The sequence below is a fragment of the Solea solea genome, chromosome 7 (assembly GCF_958295425.1).
Source record: "Solea solea chromosome 7, fSolSol10.1, whole genome shotgun sequence".
NCBI classification, from domain to species: domain Eukaryota; kingdom Metazoa; phylum Chordata; class Actinopteri; order Pleuronectiformes; family Soleidae; genus Solea; species Solea solea.
In genome coordinates, this window is record NC_081140.1 from 19811583 (window position 1) to 19836553 (window position 24971).

General features: G+C 41.7%; 1 protein-coding gene across 4 annotated transcripts in view; it reads right to left on the minus strand.

Annotated features, from left to right (window-relative positions):
- si:cabz01090165.1 (uncharacterized protein LOC100333421 homolog) overlaps positions 1-24971 on the minus strand; it is a 228343-nt gene that overhangs the window by 34360 nt on the left and 169012 nt on the right. For 3 of the 4 annotated variants that reach the window (XM_058634134.1, XM_058634133.1, XM_058634132.1), the window contains 3 exons: positions 7471-7740; positions 4922-5122; positions 3132-3298 (listed from right to left, as the gene is read on the minus strand). In XM_058634134.1, coding sequence (XP_058490117.1) covers positions 3132-3298; positions 4922-5122; positions 7471-7731 — 629 coding nt within the window. In that variant the 5' untranslated portion in view covers positions 7732-7740. The remainder of the gene's footprint in view (positions 1-3131; positions 3299-4921; positions 5123-7470; positions 7741-24971) is intronic. The other variant, XM_058634135.1, reaches the window with a different exon arrangement.

Below are 24971 nucleotides of genomic sequence, written 5' to 3' on the forward strand. Positions count from 1 at the left end.
CCAACACGTGCATGTGTGAGCGTTTTCCTAACACATAAACACAAATTCACAAATTAAAAAAAACTGCTGCCCATGAAATAACGCCGCGAGTAAAATGCACGGCACTCCCTGCTCGCCACGGCTATTAGCTTCCTGTGAAGTCATCGTTGTTGAATGTTTCTGGGGGGAATCGTTGGAGAAAATAGACTTTGTGGTGTTTTGTTGTTAATTAATTTAATCTAATTACTATCTAATTACTGGAGACGACGAGCGGTTGACCCCTGAAGATACATCCTGGAAAAGGTTTACATATTTATGGATTATAGGTACTTTTATTTTAAATATTGAAGATCCAATATCCAACATTACAAGTATTACCTATTAGAGCTGAAACAATTAAAGTTTTTTTCATGATCAAAACAAGATTTCTGATAGTTTAAGCTTCTCAAATCATCATCATTTCCAGATTTGACGAACACCGATCAACATTTTTTGAGGTTTTCTGATATATTATGGACCAAACAATTAATCTATTATGAAAATAATCGTGAGTTGCAGCTCTATTACCTATGTAAATATATTATATAGTACTGATGTGACATCACATGCTGTCTTTGTGTGTTATCGAGCCTCTGTTTTCATTTTTCTAGGTCTTTCTGTTGCATTTGTGGACCCTGTATACAAAAAGGCTTTTTTCAAACATTGTTGATGTTGGTTTAGAAACAACCCCTACTTTATTCATGACTTGTTAAATTTACAAAATTCTGAATGTCCTACACATGGCTTCCAGTCCAGCAATCACAAGTTCCACTTGAACGCAGCAGTAGACACAGGAAGTAACGAGCTGCAAGGCGGTGGCACAGGATAGTTCAAAGCCTCCAGGTGAAGACGTCGCTCTATATTTACTTCTGAATAAAATAGGTTTTCAACAAGAAGAGAGATATCGGAGCTCAGACTCAGAACTAGCTCCAAACAAGGGGAGTGGTTGTTGTTGATCTCAATCAATCAATATCAATCAGGACAGCAGTCCCTGAGAACCAGGATTGAAAAACACATGTTCTAAAATGATGTTTTTCATCTATATTCTTACACATAGGAACCATGTGTGGTACTTTCATGGACCTTGATTTTCATACATGAGCTGTGCCCTTGATAACACTCCAGGGTTGACATTTTTAATTTCAAAGTATTTAAATGAGTGCCCTGTAAAGGGTTAAACTGCTAATATCATTCCCACAACTGACCCCCTCAAAAAAGTAAATCACACTGCTGTGTTTTCTTGGACTCATTTCTAAAATTGTCGTTAAACTGCACAGCAGAGAATCACAGCAGCCTCACACTGAGGTCTGTGGTTATCGGTTCAGTTGCGTCCTGCCTACATCCTGCTGTGGCTTCAGTGAACCATAGGAGCTGATTTCATTTCACAAAACATGTGGTTTATTTTAATTCTGAAGCTTTACTCATAACAAAATCTCCAACAAACAGAAGCACGGTTGGGTCTTTCATTCTCCATCCATTCAAATATTTTCACCAGTGGAAGGTTTAGAGTCTGAATCAGTATTCTACCATTATTTATTATAGCATTATACAGCCGTGAACAACATAACTGAGGTTTGTTTTATTTATTTATATTTTGCTATCTTGGGGAAGATTAAGCACAACAAGGAAACTTTTGATTTGCAATTATGTAATTTTGCAATGTGTATATATATACAGTATATATATATATATACATATATATATATATATATGTAAAAGAATGGGCCAGTTCTGTTGTCTCTAGTTCACCTGCAGAAGTTGCCTTTAATAAATAGATGTTAAGGAGACAGTGAAAGAAAAACCCAAGGCGGTGTCTTTTCCATTACCCTTGAATGTTTGAATGAGTGTTATCGCACTAAAGAGGGTGCTAAACTCTTCACGTCCCACCTGTGAGCAGAGCTCCAGTGCTGTGCAGCTGTTTGTCTGCTCTGAAAAGCAACAGGGAGCAGTTACACAGGTCTGTAGTGACCACTTTGTAACATTGTACAACGGAGGGAGGCTTTGATGAGTCTGGCAGATTTGTTCAGCAACCAACAAATCAGCCGAAGCATCTGTAGCAGCTGCTATCTGAACAATAGCTGTTTGACTACAGCCGTTACTGCAGCTGCGAGAGCTCCTGCAGTCAAACACCGAGGGTCTCCTCACAGGAAGGGCATGAAAAGTGTATCGCCCTCTTTAGTGTGGTCAAACTTCAACTGGGAAACAAAACCCAACAGAATTATTTTGACATCAACAGGTAAAAAAATATATCACCGCCCACACTCTCCTCTCTGGTCTCCCTCCCACAAATCCATAAACTTCAGCTGCCCGCATCATCACCAGAACCCCCCCTCATTCCACCATATCACCCCCCACCCTACAACAACTCCACTGGCTCCAGGTTAATCTCACAATTCAATTCAAAATCCTCCACCATCCACAACCTCGCCCCTCCGTGTCTCTCCGACCTCCTCCACATTTATTAAAGGTACGTACATTTTCAGAGCTTTCAAGATGCCTCCATTCATCTACCTTCTTTCCGAGGTACAGGTCATGGTCGTCGGACTATTTTAAAGGTGCATTTGTTCCACTTTCTTCTCCGCCTGTGGTCAGTGTTTTTACGAGTGTTTGTCTGATTGAAAAACTGCCCGTGGCGTTGGTGAAAGTGGCTGAGGCTGCACCACACACTCCTGCACGACTCGGAGCACATCTATCAAGTTATAAAAAAAAGAGGCAATAACTGTATTTTACTCTTTTACTCCCTCACTCAGTGTTGAGTGTGACTTCACTCAAACGTGCTAGTGAGAGGTCCAACCACACAGCACGGTTGTATTTTACAGTGGAACAACAGAAACCCCAGACTTTTATTTTGAAAGCAGGATTGCATTTTTAGTGTGGACAGATAGACGATTAAAAAAATCCCTTTTCATTATTTTTTCCACATTTTTTAGAGGATTTTCTGTTACTAAGCAACCAGCGGCTTCCTGTGTACTACTGAATGGTCATGTAACGTGTGTTTTCAGGTGGGTTAGTGTGGATGGAGGTACATTTAAGAATATCCTATTGGACACAGCTTGAGGCAGAAACTACACACACACACACACACAGACTGAGGACAACTTTGCAGCCCTCACCTCGCCAGTTTGTGCAAGTTAGAGAAGATTCCCTCGGGGACGCTCTCAATCAGGTTGTGGTCCAGACTCAGTGTGTTAACGCTGATCAGCAGAGCGATGGTCTCCCAGGGAATGTCTACCAGGTTGTTGTAGCTCAGATCCAAGTCCTCCAGGGTCTCCAGGAAATCCTGGAAAAGAGGGAGGGATCAGCGTTATCAGCATGAAACCCAGAGTCAGAGGAAATAAACAGAGGAATGAAGGACAGAGCAGGAAAACTGTGATATATGCGGTGGTGATAGAGAGGAGGAGGAGCACAGGAGCGATAAGAGCCTGTTGAAGAACCATAAGCGTTGTTGTCATTGCTGTAATTACTTTCATAATTCACACAATCGGGGAACTCTGCTTGAACGTCGTCGTCGTGGCTCAGTTCTCATTACATTAATCTGTGCTTTATTACTTTCCGAACAAAAGAAATCTCATTTCCTTCTGACAAAGGAACTTTAAGTTCTTTGTCAAAGAGATGTTGAAAGAGCCGCGTGAACAGAAAATCGCTCTTAAACGGCCTAAATTCCACGACTGTCCCCTGGGAGGAAAATTACACGACTGGTTTTTTGTTCCAACCTTTTATTAATGACACGTATTTACTTTCAGTTATACTTCTGTTGACTTTTTTTTTTGTGTTAAACGTGACACTGTGAAATACTGACACCCTGCACCGAAAAAAAAAGCCCAAATAATAATCGAAGCCTCTTTACGTCTATGAAGCACTTCATCTCACCATTATACAGCCTTTTCTTGACTGGAAACTGCAGTTTGTGTCAATTTGTAAAATGCCCACTCTCAAGAGAAACAGAGATTTTAAATCACGGCTCACAGGGGTTATTGATACACTGCTGCTTCCATCAGTAGGTTTAAACGTGTTATTTTACAAAACAGCCTTGAAACACACTTTTCAAATGAGACAGCAGTGAACCAGAAGTTCCTGTATTCCTGCAAGCTCAATAACGGTGTTTGTCTCTGAAGGCTTAAGTGGGGGAGAGTGATCATTTTACAAGGAAAATTCTTTTTAGAAAAGGCCATTTATGAACAAGATAAAGTGGCAAAAACATATTTTTAAGAGTTCATAAACTCCCTCCAAAAACTGCTCCAAAACTCAGCAGCCCGCATCATCAGTAGATGACAACTTCACTGGCTAATACAAGATCCTGCTTCTCACCTTCAAAACTCTCCTTCAAATCTTTCCCCCTCCTACCTTTCTGACCTCCTTCATCCTTTGTCTCTATCTTACCTCCCTGATTCTTTTTAGTTTTCTCGTTGATTTAAGTGTTTAGCTGTGAATGTTGTAGTTTTACTGCTTGTATTTTTTATTTTTTTTTATTGTATTTTGTACTTTTATACTGTAAGGTGACCTTGAGTGTCATGTTTTTGCCACTTGAGGAGCAGTGTTTCCTGTAAATCTGAAATCCGAATGAGTTGTTGTATCAGAAATGGAGGACAGTGGCTGTATGTGCTCACTGTGAGTACGACAGAGAGCAGGACCAGGCACAGAAGATGAGGCGGACACATGAAGTGAGGGAGGAAATTGGACAAACCTGTAACTTCTGAATATTTTTGTGTCACAGTAGTCACAGATGTGTTTACTTGTGTTACTTGCACCAGTAACACAAAAGTACACTATTGGAATACCAGCAGCAGCAGTGACAATAGTTTAGCATTAGCTCCATATTAAGCATCAACCTGTTGACAGGCTCCAGATGTGCTGTGTATTTTTACCTGTGACAGTATGAATGAGTCTGAAAATAGAGTGGTACCTGGAAGGCTCCTTCTGATATGCTGTGCAGCTGGTTGTTGGCAAGGATGAGGTGCCGCAGGTTCACCAGGCCCTGGAAGTGGGAGTCATCCAGGGTGGTGAGGCGGTTAGCGTCCAGGTGGAGTGCGTGGAGGTCCTGGAGGTCAGCGAAGGCGTACGGCCGGATCTGACTGATGGTGTTTCTGCTCAGTGTCAGGTGGATCTGGGTACGAAGACAGAAAGGTTATATTTTTATAATACAGTTTTGTCAAAGGGCAAATCAGGTGACAAGACAGCTTTTAAAGGTATAGCTCAGATTTTTAGCTGTCGTTGTATGAGGTCCTGACAGCATCTTACTTACCAACCTGCACGACAGCAGCAGGTGTTCAGTTTGTGTGAAATAACTTCCTGCAGGGCCACATAAGAAAAGAACACAGAAGCTGCTGTTCTACTGATGCCTTTAGTGGTAAGTTAATGTCAACTAGTTAAACGGTTAAGACCTCATACAACCATACGTGGAATGCAAAAACCTGAACTATCCCTTTAAACACTCCGGCAACCCTTTTCATTAATAACACATTTTGTAGTGTAAAAAAAATAGTAAAAAAGTCACGTTCAGTGTACACAGTGCTGAGGTTTGTTGGCTGATAAACGGTTTCACTGCATATGGAACTAAGATTGCAAAATATTTTCTATTAACACCCAGGAAACGCTCAATCAACACCCACATGTTTATGAACCTGTTTTGGCAAAGCACCACGATCACCGGAGACATCAGTGGTTCTCTGTCACATTAAAAGATTCAAACCTCATTTCCCATGTCGTTTTGTGTATTAGCAAACATCATCTGTGCGGCTGTAAGTGGAGGAGAAACTTATTTCCACACATGGAGTAGCGGAAATCTCCAGCTGTGACTGATTTTTTTTTATGTGGCGCTGAAACCTCAGAGTGTTGGTGTTTCTCATTCTGGAGCCTCTCCGCCTCTGCTCCGTCATTATGGTGAAAGTAATTGGTGAAATCCTCAAGACATCACCAATTCTACCTCTCTGACAGAGTGTGATGCTGGAAGGACCAGATGTTTCCTGTATTCAATGTGAAATAAACACTGTTCACACAGCTGCATGTTCCTGGTGGTGCTGAAAGCTGAGGTTTCCTATCTCGAATGTTTTCACACCACTGCTTTTCATCCACGCTGTTCAAATCCAGTCATGAAATTTGCTTTCCCCATTCCCCAAATGCCATTGTCCTGTTTAAAAAAACATTTATCCTGTGCTTACGAATGTGGGTTACACTGGCACGGAATACTAGTGCAGAATTTATCTTTCAGCATGAGTAGAATCCACCACATCCACAGTGACCACTGATGCCTGGAAGCACTTTGAATATATTCAATACTTTTCAAGGTTTCACCTTGAACAGTTTGCAAAGTGACACAAACATCAGCTTCCTGTTGGAAAAGGCAGTCGAACAACAAGATAAAGTGACAAACGTATTCTTAAGATATTGCAGACTTGAGCAGGTGTAGATTCTACAAGGTGAGGCTTTTGTTACGCGTCTGTTTTTCCTTGTGTTCACACCATAGACCGTATATGAAAAGTTGATGTAGTCTGGCTGAGGCCGACTCAGAATTAGCAATTTTTTTCTTTCCACTGTAGCCTTGATCATTGTGTGATCTGCTGGGCTTCTTCTTCTGATTAGGCTTGAATGGACTGTTAAGCACTTTGTGTCATTAGTTAAGAAAAGTGTTATATAAATAAAGTTAATTAATAAAATTATAGTCCAATAGGAACCTGTTTGCAAGTGACTGTCTCTGTGTCTGAACTTCCTGTTCCAAAACCTCAACATGGCGCTGGCCAAATCGTAAATCTGGAGGCTTGAAAATTACACTTCAGATTCTTATGGGTGACGCCACAACCAGTTTCCACTTGCTACACACTGGCAGCAATGTTGTCATTGACAGTGGACCTCCATGTTTTCAGGCTGGTTCTTTGCACAGCTAAAGATTGGGGACACACGAAACGACTTTCACACTCGTTATTTTGAAGTTCACACTAAGCGGCTGGTTTGAGCAGATTTTTCTTTTCATGACAAATGAAAGACAAATTTAGCGACTGCACCTGATGAGGGATCACACACTACATGACTTGAACTCACAACCATGTCTACGAGAGTGACAGTGACAACATGGCTATCGTTGTTTTGATATTCCCACTACTTCTTATTGTCTATGTCTTTTTCATTGGTTGTTGACAACATGTGTTTTACAGTTAGGTCTGTAAGATACACACTACCAGATTGCTCAAAGAATTCTAACATGTCTGATTGACTGGGACTGAAGTCGGGTCGGGTCTGTTACCCTCACACACTAACAGATTTCTGCGCCAACTACAGTAGCCGTGCCGACTGTCCCCAACTAGTGCTGACTGTTGCAGACTCTGTGAGTTAAATTGCAGTGTGGTTGCAGAACCTCATACAACCACACTTCAAAAACCCTGAACTGTCTCTTTAAGAGTAAGCCATGCTGAGTGACTGAAGTTCCAAAAAGAACAGGTAAGCATAACAAGCACTGACCAGGCTGGTCATGTTGGCGAAGTCGCGGTGCCTCAGCGTTGTGATGAAGTTGTCCATGAGCCTGAGCTCGGCCGTCTGGCGGTCGATGTTGGGCGGGACGAAGAGAAGGCCCGTCTTAGCGCACAGCACCGTGTAGGACGGCAGCAGGTTCTGGCAGGTGCACCGCTTCGGGCACAGCATTGAGGACGAGAGGCAGGGGGGGAGGCGGGACAGAAGGATGATGAAGAGGAGAAGAAGGAGGTGAAGAGGGCAGATGTCCATGGTCTCCTGCTGCAACAGAGGAGCGAAAGAACAAGTCAGTTTGTGTTCACATCCCACTTAAATTACACATTAAAAATCCTAAGAGCGAGTGAAAATGACTTGCGGGTTTCCCACAGAGTTTGAGATTAAAAGCGTTCATGCTTCATGTAAATCGCTGCTTCTTGATTTGACTGCAATAGTTTATTGTTAAGCAAAGACAATCATCTTTTTCTTGCAGCTGTGTTAGTACTCCAGGACATTTTCTCTTCTTTAAAAACTTTATACTTCCCCCTCAAACTTTCCAGATGTACATGGTGCACTGGGTACTATAATACATACTTAAAAAGAAAGAAGAAGAGAGACAAGACAAGAAGAAGAAGAAGAAGAAGCAAGAGAGGGATAAAAGCGAGGGGGAAAAGCAGTGTATTTTTTCCACTGAGTGAGTTCAGCTGAGGAGGTGAAAATACACAGAACTTAAATTATTGATTAAATTAGCCACAGTGTCATGATCATGATCTGAGCAGAACATTAAAGGACAGAAATAAAGCTGCATGTGGCTTCCCGTCTCTCCTCATGAGTCTCACAGATGAAAATGAAACAAAACAGTTTGAGGCAGAACAACAAAGAAATATGTTGATATTGAGTTCATTTCCATTCAGTTTGTACTTTTGTGTTTGTGTGTAGTTCCTGTTTCTACTCCTTGCTGATACAGACGAGACACAAAAGCACTTAAAGGGATACTGACGGACAGTCAGCACTGCCTAACATGTACGCACCCCCAGACAGGAAGCTGCTGAACACCGAAAATCTAAAAAACACCAAATAACATTGGTGCGGGAGATGAGGTGGTTTTACAATATGATGAGGTGGTTCCTGGAATAGGGGGCGCTCTCAGCACTGACTATGTGTTTTTACACACTCACACCTGCTGTGGACTCATAATAAAAGTTCCGCTGACTTAAATGCAGAATGACTGGAGGAAGGTCAACTGCAAAATAACAGCGAGAAGAGACGCACTCCTTTATTTACAGTGTTGAAATATTCAAACTGTGCCTCAACTGTGGAACAGAATACAAAGCAGGACATCTGCACGCGTCCTCATAACAGGTTGGGAGAGTGCAGAAGATGTAGCCGAATGTGAGGAAGTGTTGGAGGGAAATAAGTTCCGTGGAAACAGCGAGGAGGCAAAACGTAAATGTCAGTGGGTAATTGAAGAGTGTGAGGTGTCAGGAGTCATAGTTACAAAAGTACTCAGGAGTCATGAGGACATGATTGATTATTTATTCAGCTTTTTTTTGGTTTTTAGCACTTCACCTCAAATTGATGATAATCAGCAATATTTAAATCCCAGAGTTATTGAGACATCATAGTCTACATGCACAGACATTTTAGTTTACTTTCAAGGAGGAATGTTTTGTTTATGTGGATTTTTTTCAATACCACCCAAAACATGCTGTTGGTGAGGGATCACTGTAAGCAAGAACCTCCAATTAAGTTCACATTACCACCAAGTACAAGACTTTATCAATATTTTAAATGTGAAGTCATATCACATCATCTCCGAAGTTTTGTGGCTGTGTTTTGACGCAAAGGGATGTTGAGTCTGAGGAGCATTGCTGCTTTGAAAACAGATTTAATTTGTTTAGTCAGAGCAGCACGGCGAGAGCAAAATGCGAAACAGCTCTTTTTCACACCGCAAGCACATCTCCATCTCCTCCATCCTGCTATCACTTTCAACTTGACTCAAAGTGCTTTTCATTTCACTGGCATCTCTGCTCTTCTCTTTCCTTTTATCCTCCCATCATTCCTCTGTACTCGTCTCATTTCCTGTATCACCTCTCTCCCGTGCACCCCGTTCTCATTCCAAGAGCGCCATATACTGCCGCTCTGTCATATCCCTCAGCAGCGCCTTACGGATGCACCAGGCATCCTTCCGTGTCTGAAAGAGACGCTCAAAGCAGCTGCTCTGTGTGTCCATGCACACTTTAACATTGCTGTGAGCATCAAGCTGACAGTAGGCAGCCACTGACAGGGAAAATATATGCTTGGTCATGAAAATGTCGGTGATTTTCATAAAATAAAATGTGTGAGCCAACAGGGAATATCCACTTATCCTAACTTTAACCTCAGTCCCATCCTTGTCTCTAAACCTTTACACTGACCTTTATTTTACCGCCGCTCTGCTCTGAGTGTCTAACTGCACCACCAGCAGTGGGTTTGCATTTTTGTTGTAATTTATAATTTTTTGTTCTATTTCTATTAATTTGTGTTGCATTTCTATTCTCTGCCCTTTAACTGCTTCAACATGTGAATTTCTAATCTAATCTAATCTAGAAACAACAGCTACATAGATTAGATAGATAGATAACTAGGATATGTTGTATTTGCTATTACTTGCTAGCTAATATAGACAGATTTATTAGCTTATTTTGTGATAACTAGCTAGATAGCTAGCTAGCTAGATAACTATGATGTATTGCGTTTGCAGTAGCTAGTTGCTAGCTAAAGATAGATAGATTTAGTATCTTATTTTGTGATGCTAACTAGCATAAATAGATAGATATCTAGAATATGTTTGTGTTAGCTTCTTTTGCGACAGACAGACAGACATACATACAGAGAGACAGATAAATAGATAGATAGAATATAGTGCTGAGTCTCTCACAAAAACTACATACTAAATATGTGCAATAACATAGCTGTTAAATGAAATAATGCCAAAATGAAATTCAATCAGAGCCGACGATTAATGTCACACTTACATCTTATGCCGTTCACTATAGGGTGGAGGAAACAAAGAGGACTGAAAAGAGAGAGGGGGAGAACAATATAGAAAGGGAGGTGAAGGAAGGAGGCGGATGAAATTAGAGAGGTGAGTGGGTTGTATGGTTTGCACGAGCAGTGGGTTAAAATGGAAAAAGAAGAGTGGAAATTGAGTGGAAAAAAGGAGAAAGACATGGGGGTTAAGAGGGGTGACACTTTCTGTCCAGGTGGTGGGGATGTTGTTCTACATCTTTGGAAATAAACATATTTCAAATAAAAAAGAAAAAAACAGCAAAGTATGAGGACAGAAGCAGACAAAGGAGGAAAGACAACTTCCCTTGAACATATTCAATTCTTGTCTTTGTATAAATTCCACTGCTGCTTTAACCCACACACAGTGTGATATTACTGCAGCAACATCACATCCACAGTACTATGTCACTTAATATAGTCACCACTTTTCTGTCATTTTATTCACATATTCTTTAATATTCAATATGCTCTGTTCTCAAAATAACCACATCGCCATCAGATGATGTTTACAGTCACATGATACTCCACAGCAAATGCAATTAGGAGAAATGTGATACTGCCCTAATTTCATTTTATCAACATGAAAAGGAAAAATTTAATAAAAGTATCAGTTTACAGAGAAGGAGTATGATCTAATCTTTGTTTGTAGGATACTCATCCGTCCATTATCTACCACCAGAGGGTCGCGGGGGTGCTGTGCCAATTTCAGCTGACATAGGGCGATAGGCCCGTACACCCTGGACAGTTTGCCAGTCCATCGCAGGGCCAAACACATAGAGACAAACAACCATTCACTCTCACATTCATGGTCAATTTAGAGTGTCCAATTTACCTAATCTCCATATTGCATGTTTTTGGACTGTGGGAGGAAGCCGGAGAACCCGGAGAAAACCCACGCACCGGGGCTCGAACCCGGGTCCTTCTTGTGCTAACTACTACACCAACCGTGTGGCCTGTTTGTATGATATACAGTATTTCATTTATGTATCATGTCGAAATGAAAGTGAGAACTAAGAAAGTGAAACTAGAAAGCACTGTCTTATGTGTGAGGGTGGATGGGTGGTGGTAAAGTATGTTAAGTGTATTGCTGTTGTGTTGTTGTTGTGTCTGTTTAACAAATGCAAGTGCTGTGAGAAAGAATTTCCCCTAAGGGACACTAAAGTATAAGTATAAGTAGTATATATAAGTCAAGCTGTTACGCTTATGTCTTCCCTCCATTAGTTGTAATGTAAAAATGCATCACTCTGTGTCTCTCTGATGCAAAACAAAACACAGACAATGCCATGTTTATTTACACTACAGCTTTAAACAAAAAAAGTGTTACCACTTGATGAAGAAGTAGAATAAAAAGAAACATTGGCATAACTTCACATTATAACTATCCTTGTGAATAATTTAATAATTGATTGGGTCATTAATTTAGTTGCTGACACTTATTATTAATAAAGTTATAACAGTTTTCACACAATGATGTGTGTGCCTATATGCAAGATCCTGTTATTCATTTGGCAGTCTAACAAATGTGATACTATTCATAAATGGCAAAGTAAATGCTAGTAATCAATTCAATATCTGAAGAAGCTGATGTGTCTGACAAGTGATTGATGAAGAAGACAAAGTTCTATGAGTTCTGAGTTCTTCACTTATTTGGCAAACAACCTCTATTCTTCTTTCCACTTCATCAATGTTGCCTCTATCATCACATGTATGTCTTTGTGCACATGATCTAAAATAACGTATTTCCGGTAGAGTATGTTATACAACTCTGCAGTGAAGTAGAAAGTAAATGTGGTCGATTTCTAATGGTGGCATATAATCTCAGCAGGCTTCAGCTTCCCTTTGATGAAATTATCACATCATTTGCATTTCCCAGGCTCCCCTGCGAACACTTAATCTCCCGAACAAACAGGCGTGGTATTATCACCACCAGCCACCGGCTCGCTCAGGAAGAGTTAAAGTCAGAGATGGTGTTATATCTCACTCGTGTCACTGGGAGACGCTCCATAACATCCAACGAGCAAATTAAAAAATCAGCAGAATGAGTCTTTACAAACAGAGTGGGAGGTTCGATTCCTTTGCCGTACAACAGAGTCATGGTTTCGTCCTCAGTTCAAAACTAATGATCTCTGTCACTGACTGTTATTTTTCAAGTGAAACGATCAATATTCACCAGTGCTGCACAAAAGTTGAGCTGCCGTGTTACAGAGAACAAGATTGTTGTTGTATTTGATTTGACACAATGTTTTTGCTTAATTCTATAAACTCTTTCATTGCAATTTCTCTCGTTGGTCAAAAGGGAAAATTAAAATTCCTTCTAGGTCAGGGGTGTGCAATTTGATCACAAGTGGGCAGGACCAGTAAAATAATAGCATAATAACCTATAAACAACAAGGATTCCAAATGTTTCCCCTAGTTTTACATTAATTTAAGTATCTTTTTGAAAAAACATATTTAAACAACCTAAAATAAGTGCAATTTCAACAAGTTCACCATTCACATGTGCTATTCAACTTAGAGACCACAGTGGATGTTCAAAGGCACAAAATATTTAGTCACAGGTATCTGGAACTGAAAAATATAGAATAATCATAATGTGAAATCTTTACAAATTCATCCTGCGGGCCAGATTGGACCCTCTGATGGGCCGGTACTGGCCCATGGGCCGTATGTTTGATACCCCTGGTCTAGCTGGATGGATGTTTCAGATACAAGTAAAAGTATTGGAAGCAGAAAAGCAGCAAACCCTGTCATAAAATGGTGATGTGTACTGTATTTATTTGTTTTTTGTCAAACTACTATAGGCCCTGTGATGGACTGGCGACCTGTCCAGGATGCACCCCGCCTGGGTTGGGATTGGCACCAGCGGCCCCTGCGACCCTCATGTGGAGGATAAAGTGATAGAAGATGGATGGATTTTTTGAAATAGTCCTGGTCTCTATCTCTCCTTTATCTTTCCATTCTTCTATACACCCACCTCTCCTTCCCTTCTTCCTCCTTTCTCTCCTCTATCCTAACCCAATCAGTCGAGGCAGATGTTCTTACACATCTGCCTTTTTTTTTTTCTTTCCACTGTTGGCAAGTATTTTTTTGGGTTTTTCGCTGTAATAATCATACGGTCTTGATGTGACCATGTAAAGTGCCTTGAGATAATGAATGTTATGAATTGGCGCTATACAAATAAAATGTTAGTGAATTTACCAAATTCATGGAAACATGAACAAAACATTCAAATATGGCTAATAATAATAATAATAAAAAAAGTAAAAACATTTTTTTTGTTATTTCTTATTAACAGCTTAATGGTCCATGCTTTCTCAATTATGGCCAACATGGTAATAAAAACAGTTATTTTAAAACACATTGAGATTTTGATCATTTATGATTATTAGTCACAGGGACAAACTATTTTAATTTCATTTCCTTTTGTTTGCTTGAAGGTTGGTCATGGGCCTTGAAGGTTTTTCTGCACTTTGAAAAGCTTCACTCTGACATGAAGAGGATTTTTAACAAAATACGATTAAATGTGTTTCACATATGTTTTATAGACCTGAGATTTAAAGAGCAACGTGAAGAACGATAATGTTACTTCTTTCTTTTAACACCACTGGGAAGTTAAAATAATTTATATTTAGAGAATAAATATAATTCATTATCATCATTAAAGTTGATATTTTCTTTTTTATTAACACTATATACACATTTATATGGAAAATGAATGTTCAAATGTCACAGTGGTTTCACTTAAAAATGCAAACTTGCACTCAGCCTTGGCATTGGGCTCAAACACCACTTGACTCTTTGATTATGAGCACCATAAATCTGCTGTAGCTGCCATGAGCTCGGAGCAACACTGATGTCAGTCAGGGGGTAGTGTGTGTGTGTGTGTGTGTGTGTGTGTGTGTGTGTGTCTGTGCTCCCTGCAAATACAAATACAAAATCAGCATTGATCAGAGCTTCTGACGCCACAAACAGAAAAAAACACTGATGGCCTGCGATCCTGTGATCAAACAGAAGCAAACACAATGAGGTTTCTGGACAAAAGCCACAGAAAAGACATGAATAACCGTGAAGTGTATGATCAAAGGCCTATTAAACCGAAATATTTTTTTGTTTGATTTTGATCTTTGCAGACTTTGAGGCTGATTCCACGCTGCTGATGAGCGGCGTCTGTGGTGAGCGGAGCTGCCAGACACTGATTAAGTCTCACTTCAGTGGCATTGTCATGAATGACAGTCTTCACACATCTGTCGGCACAGAGAGACGAGCAGCAGCTGTATGGTCATGATGAATGGTGCGCTTAATCAAACAGATGTCAAAACCTGTTCAACTGTTTTCAAGGCGGAGTTGTCAATGGCAATGAGTATGTCCATAGAATTTGCCCACTCTTGTGTGTGTATGCTGAAAAACATCTCTAAAAGGGAATAAAATAGCACAGGTAGCTCAGGCCAAGCAAAAAAACTCTGTTTCTGTATAATGAGCAACAAGCAGCAGTTGTGCTCGAGCGCTGGACAAAAGAGAGATTTAAAGGGGAGACTTGGGAGACATGGTCCCAACTCACCTCACCTGATTGGTTTTCCATTACACTATAGTACCTCCTCAACGTGGGCGGGGTCGTCACAGCGGCTGCATGAAACTGCCATGACTTTGTTTTATACGCGACACACACAAACTAGTGGTGAGTGACTTGTAAAGCAGGTGTTTTCAGTGTCACTGAATCATTAGAATCCGTTAATTAAAAAGATGTGTTCAGTACTTCCTGCATGACCGGAGCACAGACTAAACAGTTTAGCACTGTTGCTAAACACACCAGACTCCTCTGTTAAATGTTGAGATTTTAGAAATGTCCTTGCTAAATGTTGGAGACTAATACTTGTTTTCAGGATTTTTAAAGGTGACATAGAATGCTTGTATCACACATATATGTTAGTTATGGAGGTCTACTTACATATATTAACTTGTTTTCATGATTAAAAACCTCCTAATCACTGCAAACGAGCCGATCAAAATATCTCCGCTCTCGTCAGCCGCGCTGTTTCAGACCAAACAGTTGCTGTGATTGGCCAGCCAACGAGAGCTTTCCTACTGTCCTGTGATTGGCCAGGTACCTGGAAGTGACGTAATAGATAGGCCAGCTCTCAGATACACAGCTCCCCCTCTGGCACGGTGGATGCTCTGCATCTCAGCAGCTACAACGAGACTAGTTCTTCTTCTTCTTCTGCGGTTGAATGTACGCAACCGGATGTGCCCGGACTAGTGCCCGCACCGTGAGGCGCTACGGTGGTGAGGATTTCTGATGACGACATCAAATTAAGGAAGTGTCGATCCGCTTCGCAGAGCCCAGGAAAACAATACAACACTATTTTCTCAGCAGTGGCTGAACTGTTTGTTCTGAAACTTTAGGGTTTCATAAACGAGGTAATGACGCAGATACACACACAAACGCAGCGTTAATTGGAGCTTCCGGTCTATGTCACCTTTAAGTCTTTTTAACTGATCTACACTTTGGCATTGTCCGGTTTGATTCCTGTGTCGGACGTGGCGCTCACCTCACCTCACTTGCAACCTTGCCAGAGCAGGTAGTAAAAAAAGGACCAGGTGCAGACTCTTGCTACAACTGGATAGTGGAAAAGCGCCATATATGATCTTCTACCAGAAGAAGGTCCAAAGTGTTTTGCAGGTCAACCTCTAAACCTTGTAGGTGTTCATTGTAAATATGTAAATTCAACATATAATTCATATAATATACATTGTCTGGGAAAGACTCGTTCACAACAGTAGAAGAATCTCCAGAGAATCCAGGCGAGGAGATTAAGCATGCAAAGAGATAGGACACTCGTGCATCCACACGCTGTGAAGTTCCTCCTGCTGTGTTCTCATGTGGAGCCACTCCAACATTATCTGGAGATTTGACAAGGATATTTCTGGCGTGACATTCGCTTTCTTACTTACAGCCTCCTCTGGACAGTCTCACGGGAATGCCCAGACGTCAGTGCAGGTCTGGTAGCCACATGTATAAGCACTGTGCCAAAACATTGCACAATGGAACGTTTCGCCTGAGATAATTGTCCCGACGGAGCGGAAACAACAGTGTTCAGATGGCGTTTGCCAATCTCAAGCTGCTGGGACCGAGCGGAGAGCAGGTTTGAGGTTTGAACTAGCGACTGCATCTTCGCAAACCTGAAGAAATCCAGGCCTCGTGGGTAAAAGCTATTGACTGTCAGACAAGACATGACACCTCAACCCGTGTCGTCTTTCCTCTCCTTTAATGAGTCCGACTGTGTTCTGATGTACCTGATTAAAAGTGATTGTCCTGACATCAAATAAAAATGCATACAATTACAGTGGGAACAGAATTTGAACGTGATAAACAGATTGTCGTTGACAGAGAATAAGGATGTGTGTTGACATTATGTAAACTCCTACCCCTAATTTAAATGACACTGGGTGGGTATTGATTAGAGAAACTCACCGCCTAAGTACGAAGCTGTCTTCGATTTATAATAAGCTTCATGGTGATAACTGTCGAAACGAAACGACGTTTATGTAAAAATGGCATTTATGACATACAGTCTGCTAACGTGCTGCACGGATGATAGAGCCATTAACATGACATTTGCATTTGGAGAAAAGACAGTGATTGATATTAATTTACTAGGCTGTTTCCCACCTTCGTTCTGTCTGCAGCAGTCACAGAAACACAAGTCCCATCAAGTTGAGGGGCATTAATGGCTTTCTCCGGCTCAACACACAAGTTTTATGAACTTATCCCCTGCTCCCCTCATCACCACGAGTGGTAATTATAAGACACTGGAGCATTATATTCCTGTCGGGCTTCGAGGCCAAATTCTTCTGGGTTGTGGAAGCTGGCACACCGTGTGTGTGTGTGTGTGTGTGTGTGTGTGTGTGTGTGTGTGTGTGTGTGTGTGGGAAGCAAGGACTGTCAATCACTGTGTCACGATATGGAAATGGTATTATTTCGTCACCAAGCCAAAGCAAACCCACATTCAGACCCAGAAACCACAATACAATCATAACAGTGAGCTTGTTGAGCTGCTAAAGCCCTCATAGATGGTGGTGGTGAAGTGCAACGGCATTTTGTCTTCCCTTGCATCTCAATCACCACACAACTCACTTTGCCATAATTCTATGTTTTCATCTGGTGTTTGCAGGTCGTCCAATCAAGAACCTCCACCAGGGCTAAGATTGATTTTCAGGGCTGCAGTCCCCAGCGCTGGAGAATTGTGTGTGCTTTCTAGTTACCGAGTGGAAATTGCTTTGCAAGACAAGCTTCAGATAAATTAATAGTTCTCTTCAATCTATTATTAAACTGCAGCTCTTCCCTGTGAAGCTGCTCAGAGGCTGTCAGGAGATAGTGTGGCTCTACAGAGACACTTCAGCTATATACACCTGCACCGCCTGCCATTTTTTAATCACAAAGATTTTTTTATCCCATAACTTTATTTCTAGGGGTCTTTTTTTTTAATAAGGTTTTTATATTCATAAAGCTACAGTTAGTTCTAAAATGATAAAGATGTGGTTGAGGTTTTGTAACAAGTATTCTTTTTTGTCACACTATGAAAAAGCTTTAGTAACATTTTTGTTGATGTACTAGTGTGACCTACTCTGACTGGAGCCATAACATGACTCTTAAACACGGAGTGGAATCCTAATTAATGTTAATGGTAAATTGGTTTTTCCTGCTACTTAATTTCGACAAATATGTAGAGTAAAAAAAGGTCTATTGCAGCGAAGATTACATACACATATGTGAGTTGAACTCATTGACAGCACATCATTTCAATCCAAATGCACACACACACACACACACACACACACACACACACACCTGACACAGATAAGCACGTCTGCTCACACGCGAAAAACACCGAGTTTTCTGCTGTTTCTACAAACACTGGCATCTGTTTGTTGTTGACTAGAGGATTATCACGTCAATCAGAAACAACAGCAGCAGCAGAAACGAGGAGGAGGAGAAGAAAGAAACAGTGAAAAGCGAAAAGTAGATTACGCTAACAGAGATTCTGTTGAACTGTCTGTCTTCTGATTGTTAGAAATGCTGGAAATAAATCTGTTACCAAGGTTGGAAAATATTTCCTCTCACCACAGATAATCAGTTTGGCTTCAAAAGAAAACCGTGGCACTGATATGTGTATTTGTGCACGGAAGGAAACTGTCGCTAAATATGGTAGACACATGCATCCAATTCTGCCTTTGCCAGAATCAATCATGAAAAATGATTCCTGAAATTGCTCAGGTATATAGTCAGAATTCTAGTGTTCAAGTACACCCATCAGGCAATGAGGGTCAAATGGGGGCAACGCTGTATCTGTATCTGCTCGTCAAGGAGATATTCTGTCTCCCATACGGTTTAATGTGTATATGGACGACCTGTCAAAACAAATGAACGGGTGAAAAACGGGTTATTACTAACCATCTGATGTGTGCCGACGATCTGGTTATTTTTAGTCCATGTATAGTGCTGGGCTGTAGCCGTTAACTGAAGGTGTGCTCACAGTACGGCGTCGGCGATGACGTCAAATGAGAGTAATGTCATGATTGTCAGAAGCAGGGAGAACAGGAGACGAGTTGTCCCCTGCGTTTCATTGGTGAGACACTCCACTCATGATATGCAAGGAACTAAATTACCTTGGACATTTCCTTACTGATGATATGAATGACGACAGCGACATCTACAGAGAGGAAACAGTATCTTTCGTGCAACTACAGGAGAAGTAGTATGCGGAGGCTCATCGCGGCCGACAATGATGCAATGGGGTTGCTGCTGCAGGTACCCAGATGGCATAGTGCCAGTCAACCGTTTGTGTTCCTCCATGTGAAGCTCTCCAAAGACATGTGACGTACAGCTCTATGTGTTGCTTGGATGACTCCGAAAAGAAGCATCATAGAGGCTTCAACCAGCCCTGGGAAGAGCTGCTATCGGTGCTCATCCAGGTTCAGAAGACATTGGCACGATAAGCATGATAAGTATGAATGTTGCCATAATTGATTGCTGTGGTTGTACTTGTGTATGTAATTCGGCTGCTCATGAGGCATCAACGCATTAACATACGGGGTCGGTTGGGCTTGAGACAATCGGGTGAAAGGCGGGGAACATCATCATCATCATCAAGTCATCGGTCCATTGCAGGGCATTCACTCTCACTCTGTATACCTTTGGTCACTTTAGAGAGCCCAGTTAACCTAAATACCAAGCTGCACGTCTCTGGACTGTGAGAGGAAGCTGGGGTTCTCTGCAAAAACATGCCAACTCCACACAGACAGGCCCTCGAAGATGGATCCCATCTCACCCTGTGGTGCAGAATGTATAACAGTGTATTACTACACAAAGCAATCTATGCATTTAGCATCACTTTCACAGTCATACACAAATGTAAACCTCATTATTACCCCACGGCATCAGCCCGATTCATTTTATCGACCTTCGCTTGAGATTAGACACAGGTTTTAAACATCAGAGCAAAGATCCAGAGGGAGATTCTCTGTATTCACATGAATCCTTAAATGTCTCAGCAGGTTTTATGACCCTGATATAGGTCTTGAATCTCACTTCACTAAACCACACTAAAAGAAACATTTTTTATCACCTCAAAAAATAAAACGCAACCCACTTCTCCGCCAGGCAGATCCCGAGAGACTTGTGCTTTTATCACCATCAGGCTTGATCTTGATGATGCTCTCTTTTCTTGTCACCCCAACAGAGCTATAAATAAACCATGGATCATTCAGAATGTAGCAGCTCGTGTACGAACCCGAGACCTGCAGGAGAGTGCACACATGAGCCATCATGAATCCCCTTCACTGGATGCCTGTCAGTTTTTAGAATAGATTTCAAGATTATTTATTTGGTCTTCAAATAACCTAGAGCACGACAGTGCATCAGTACCAGTCTGACATGCTTTGAATGTCCACTCCCTGCAGATCTCTCATTTCCTCTGGCAGTGGCCTTTTAGTTGCTCCCAAAGGGGGACAATGAATTATGTGGAGGTGGTGATAGGTGTGTGTATAGTCCTCTGTAAACTGCAATCTTTGAAAAATACCCGTTAGCTTTGTCTTCCATTTAACGTTATTTAAATGAACGTCATTTTGCTCAGTTTCCTATTCTTCGCCGTGTTTTCTATTGCAATTTACAAAACGCCTTGTGTTACAGCTTCAGTTGCTCTATCAATAAAGATAGATTAGGGTTATATCGGTGGTTATTGATCAATAATTCCATGAGACCCTTCCATTCTAATGTGAACTAAACTTTCCAACCTTGGGTAAAGCTGATGATGGGAGAATCTAACCAATCAGGAAAGGTACACTTTGCATTGACATGATGTGACAGAAAGCTCATACAACATGTGTATGTGATGCTCCAGCATGTCTTGAATAAACCTTGGTTTAATTGACCTTCAAATGCAGATATTTTTTCATTCCAGTATTAAGAGAGACAGGCCTGTGCTTTTGTTCAAGTGTAGGTGTAGTCATAGTAATATCACACACTCACCAACCCCCACACTGATCTACCTCTAAGCTCTCCATTGCACTGCTGTCACCTTCACACTATCATTGCACTACCGTATATTCTCTGTATATACTGCATAATCCACTGTACATCATTATATGCACAATGCACATACTGTATAATCTTTCAACTGTATTATTATCCTAGTTATAGCCTGTTCATATCCGTAACAATAGTCATTTTTCTTTTCTTTTGATACACCACCCTGTACATATTGTAACATATGCTATTTTATTACTGCTTAACACACTTCTGGTTGGATGCAAACTGCATTTCGTTGCCTGTACTTGTGACATGTGCAAAAATAAAGTTGAATCTAATGTAAAGTAATCTAATGTAATCTAAATCAGGTGGATTTGTGATGACCCAACTGCACGTTGCTTTAAACTATTATAGCACAGCCCCTAACAACTGCTAACACCAAACAGACAACCTCAATTCCACAACATTAGTATTTAACAAGCAGGAGAGGGGATTCAATCATCAACTGTTTCTATAGAGATCCACTGCAGAAGGACAGGAACACTGGAAACCTCTTCATGAAGAGTCACAGTCTCTCTCTCTCAGCTTCACAGTGTGTTTGATACATGCGGAGTAAAGACGTGACTGTGCACATGCATGTTCACATTCACCCGAGTGCGTCTCGAGCAGCATTTCCACACACAGAGTCGACACGAGAAACAACGGGAGACGACCGGGATGACGACGAGAGAGTCCGCGAAGTCGGATAAATCACAGAGAAGAGCAGACGGGCGGAGAGAGGTGGAGAGATAAGAGGATTAGATGAGTGGGAGAAGGAGGGAAAGTGTGCTGAGAGAGAGAAAGCTGACACCTCAACACTGCTGCAGTACATCCTGTGCTCAGCATTACACTGCAGAGAGAGCTGGAGAGTACAGTCAGAGAGGCACTGTGAACAGACTGGAGCAACATTTGACTGAAGTCACTGAAGAAAAAAAAAGATGATTTTAAGAGAACAATAAGCACCCTGGTAATGGTGGGATACGATTTCTCACACAAACGACAGTTGCTGATACAAGAAAGCTTTTCAGAATTCTGAAGTTTATGTCGTTGAACTCAATTCATTATGTATGTGTGTCCTATAGTGACCTTTGAGCACCAAATTCTGATCAATCATTTGAGTTTAAGCTGACGTTCATACAACCAGCACTGCTCTCAGTGGACCACACATAACCAGGCTCCTCCTTCCTCCCCTCCAACTGCAATAAACTGTAAATTTACAATAAACTCACTCTTATACAATTTCCCATGTTCAATCTTTGTCTATTTATACTGTAAATATCAAGTCCATACTGTGTATATTCTGCAAACTGTCTACAATGTACATTCCACATTCTATTTTAACTCATTTGTTTATAGTCTGAGTGTTAACATCTTTATATATTGTACATTTTTGGTAATGCATGTTTATTATTTAGCTGTAATATTGTAGATTTCCCCACTGCGGCACAAATAAAAGACTATTTGTGCCTATCTTATCTTATATGGAAATAAGAGGATTTCTTGAATGTGGTCCTGAAATATTGTGTTTTTTTTGTTTTTCACAAGGTCAGAAAATGGGTTTGACCTTGACTATTGACCACACAAAACTAAACATCAAATGACACTAATGAGAGCGTTTGTTTTACGATATCACAACTTTGAGAAACTACACACAGTGATATAAGGCAGACATCGTGGCGGTGGCACAAGTCTCTCTTTACAGCCTGATAAGTGAAGTATTTCTTCCTGTAAATTGTATCTGATTTGACTTTTTCTCCTGTTACGATATGTAATCCAGTGATTTTGACCAGATACTTGATACATGAGCTCATCTGCACAACCTCAAGGATTAATGCCTCAGGCTAATCCTTTCATCGATAAACAAGCACAACAATACTTCTACCTTCTTCAACCATGATCCGTCTGATCTATGAAGAGTCAGAGAACGAGCAAACTAATATTAAACACTTGACAGAAAACGTATAACATGTCCATATATGAAATAAATGTACATGACAAACTGTAAAATGTACACATACAAATTTTACTGCGGGTATTTATGGTGATACACAGTAAATAACATGGTCACTCTCAGTACAAGGGTGTGTGGGAATTAAAACAAAAGCAACAAGTCAATCACATGACAAGACATGGCTCATTATTATGTGAAGCAGCTCTGTGACCAATAATGCCCCTTTGACATCCAAGTTAACACGACACATTTGGTTTGACAGGAAGAGGAAAACAAGTTTGAACGGGGAGAAAAATACAAATAAGAGACGTTGTGGGAAAAAATGTCCAAAGTGACATTTCCAGATTCCACATTTGCAACCTCTGTTTTGTATTTGCTGAAATTGTAGTTCTCAATCCTCATCATGTTCAAAATACTTTTCACTGTTTTTGCTTCCACTTGATAAACTGCCTGTTCAAATCATGTCCTACTGGTGTCTGTGTGAATTCCTCAAATTGACAAAAAGTGCTTACTAGTTAGCAAACCTAGCTCATGCCATGCACTTGACTCGGATGTAACTTCATTCCCAGTCCTGGCTTGCAACCTCCGAGAGACAAATGGAAAGTGCTATAACTCAAACCAGCAGAAACATCCTTTCGAGGATACACTGCAAGGCGAGCAGACAGATACAGAGGTGGTGGTGCAGTCACTGTGTCTCCTTCCTGCCCCGCAGGGCAGCCAGAGGTCAGGGCTTCAGAGGCTTTGTTGTTCCCAACAGGCCTGTGCTGCCAGCAATAATCAGCCTGTTCAACCAGACAAGGTCCACGCGGGAGGCAAGGTTGAGTCAGCTGCTGGGAGAAAATAAGTCTACCAGGGTGACACTGTGGAAATAAAGACACCACACCAATCAGAGGCAGAGTCTCAGAGGCCGTCAAGGTGCAGTGGAGCGCTGACGAATGGCCTCAGACCGGCTGCCTTTGTTCCCTCACACCTTCAGATAATCACGGAATCGCGGTGGCGTGCAGCGACGTTTTTTACAAAGCACACGGCGCTGACTGCGCAGACGCTTTGGCGAGAGTTTCCCTGCCAACAACTGCTGGCACGTAACGTGTGTGTTATGACGCAACTGTGACGCGAGCAAAAGAGGACGTTAGGTCTCAGAATAAAGGCTGGAGAGGAGGAGGAGGCTGGTGTGGGTGAAACTGGATAGAGACAGAAGTATGACATACATCACAAAAGGTAAATGTGGTGAAACCTTTTAGGTGTTTACTAGCAAGTAAGTATGAAGGCATGTGTGGCAGTGGGGCTTGGTTAGAGCGACGGCTGCTGGAGGAAAGGAAGGAGTGGCTCAGCCGGTGATCAGACAGCTGGACAGAATCAGGTAATTAGTCAGCTATATAAGCATGTTTGTAACCTGGTTCTGATCTCTTGCAGTAGGCTGGGTCCGCACGCAGACACACACAGAGAGAGAGAGAGACGGAGAGACACGGAAAGTCAGAGAGAGAGAGAGAGAGAGAGAGTCAGAGCAGCGCAGCGCAGCGCAGCAGAGCGCTGACATCGCAGCCACAGCTGACTTCTTTTTATTTGTTTGGTTGATTGTTTTGAGTTGACAATAAACCGGTCTATTTACTCCCTCAACGCCGCCTCCTCGTCCTTCCCGAACCCCAGTGAGTGGGAAAAGCTCACAGTGGCGCCTGAACAGGGACTCATGGAAGGACAATCTCCGCTGTCGCTGGCCCTTCAGCACCTCGCTGCGATGCAGGAGAGCACCACCACGCTGCAGCAGCAGCAGTCCCAGCTCCTCGCGGACATTGCGGCGTCACAGCGGGACGATCGTGCTCTCCTGCGGGAGCTGCTGCAACGCCCGGCTGCCCACGGCGCCGACCCGGAGCCCGGTCGAGGACGGTCTCCGCCCGTCGCCCTGCAGCGGATGACCGCGGAAGATGACCCGGAGGCATACCTGGACATCTT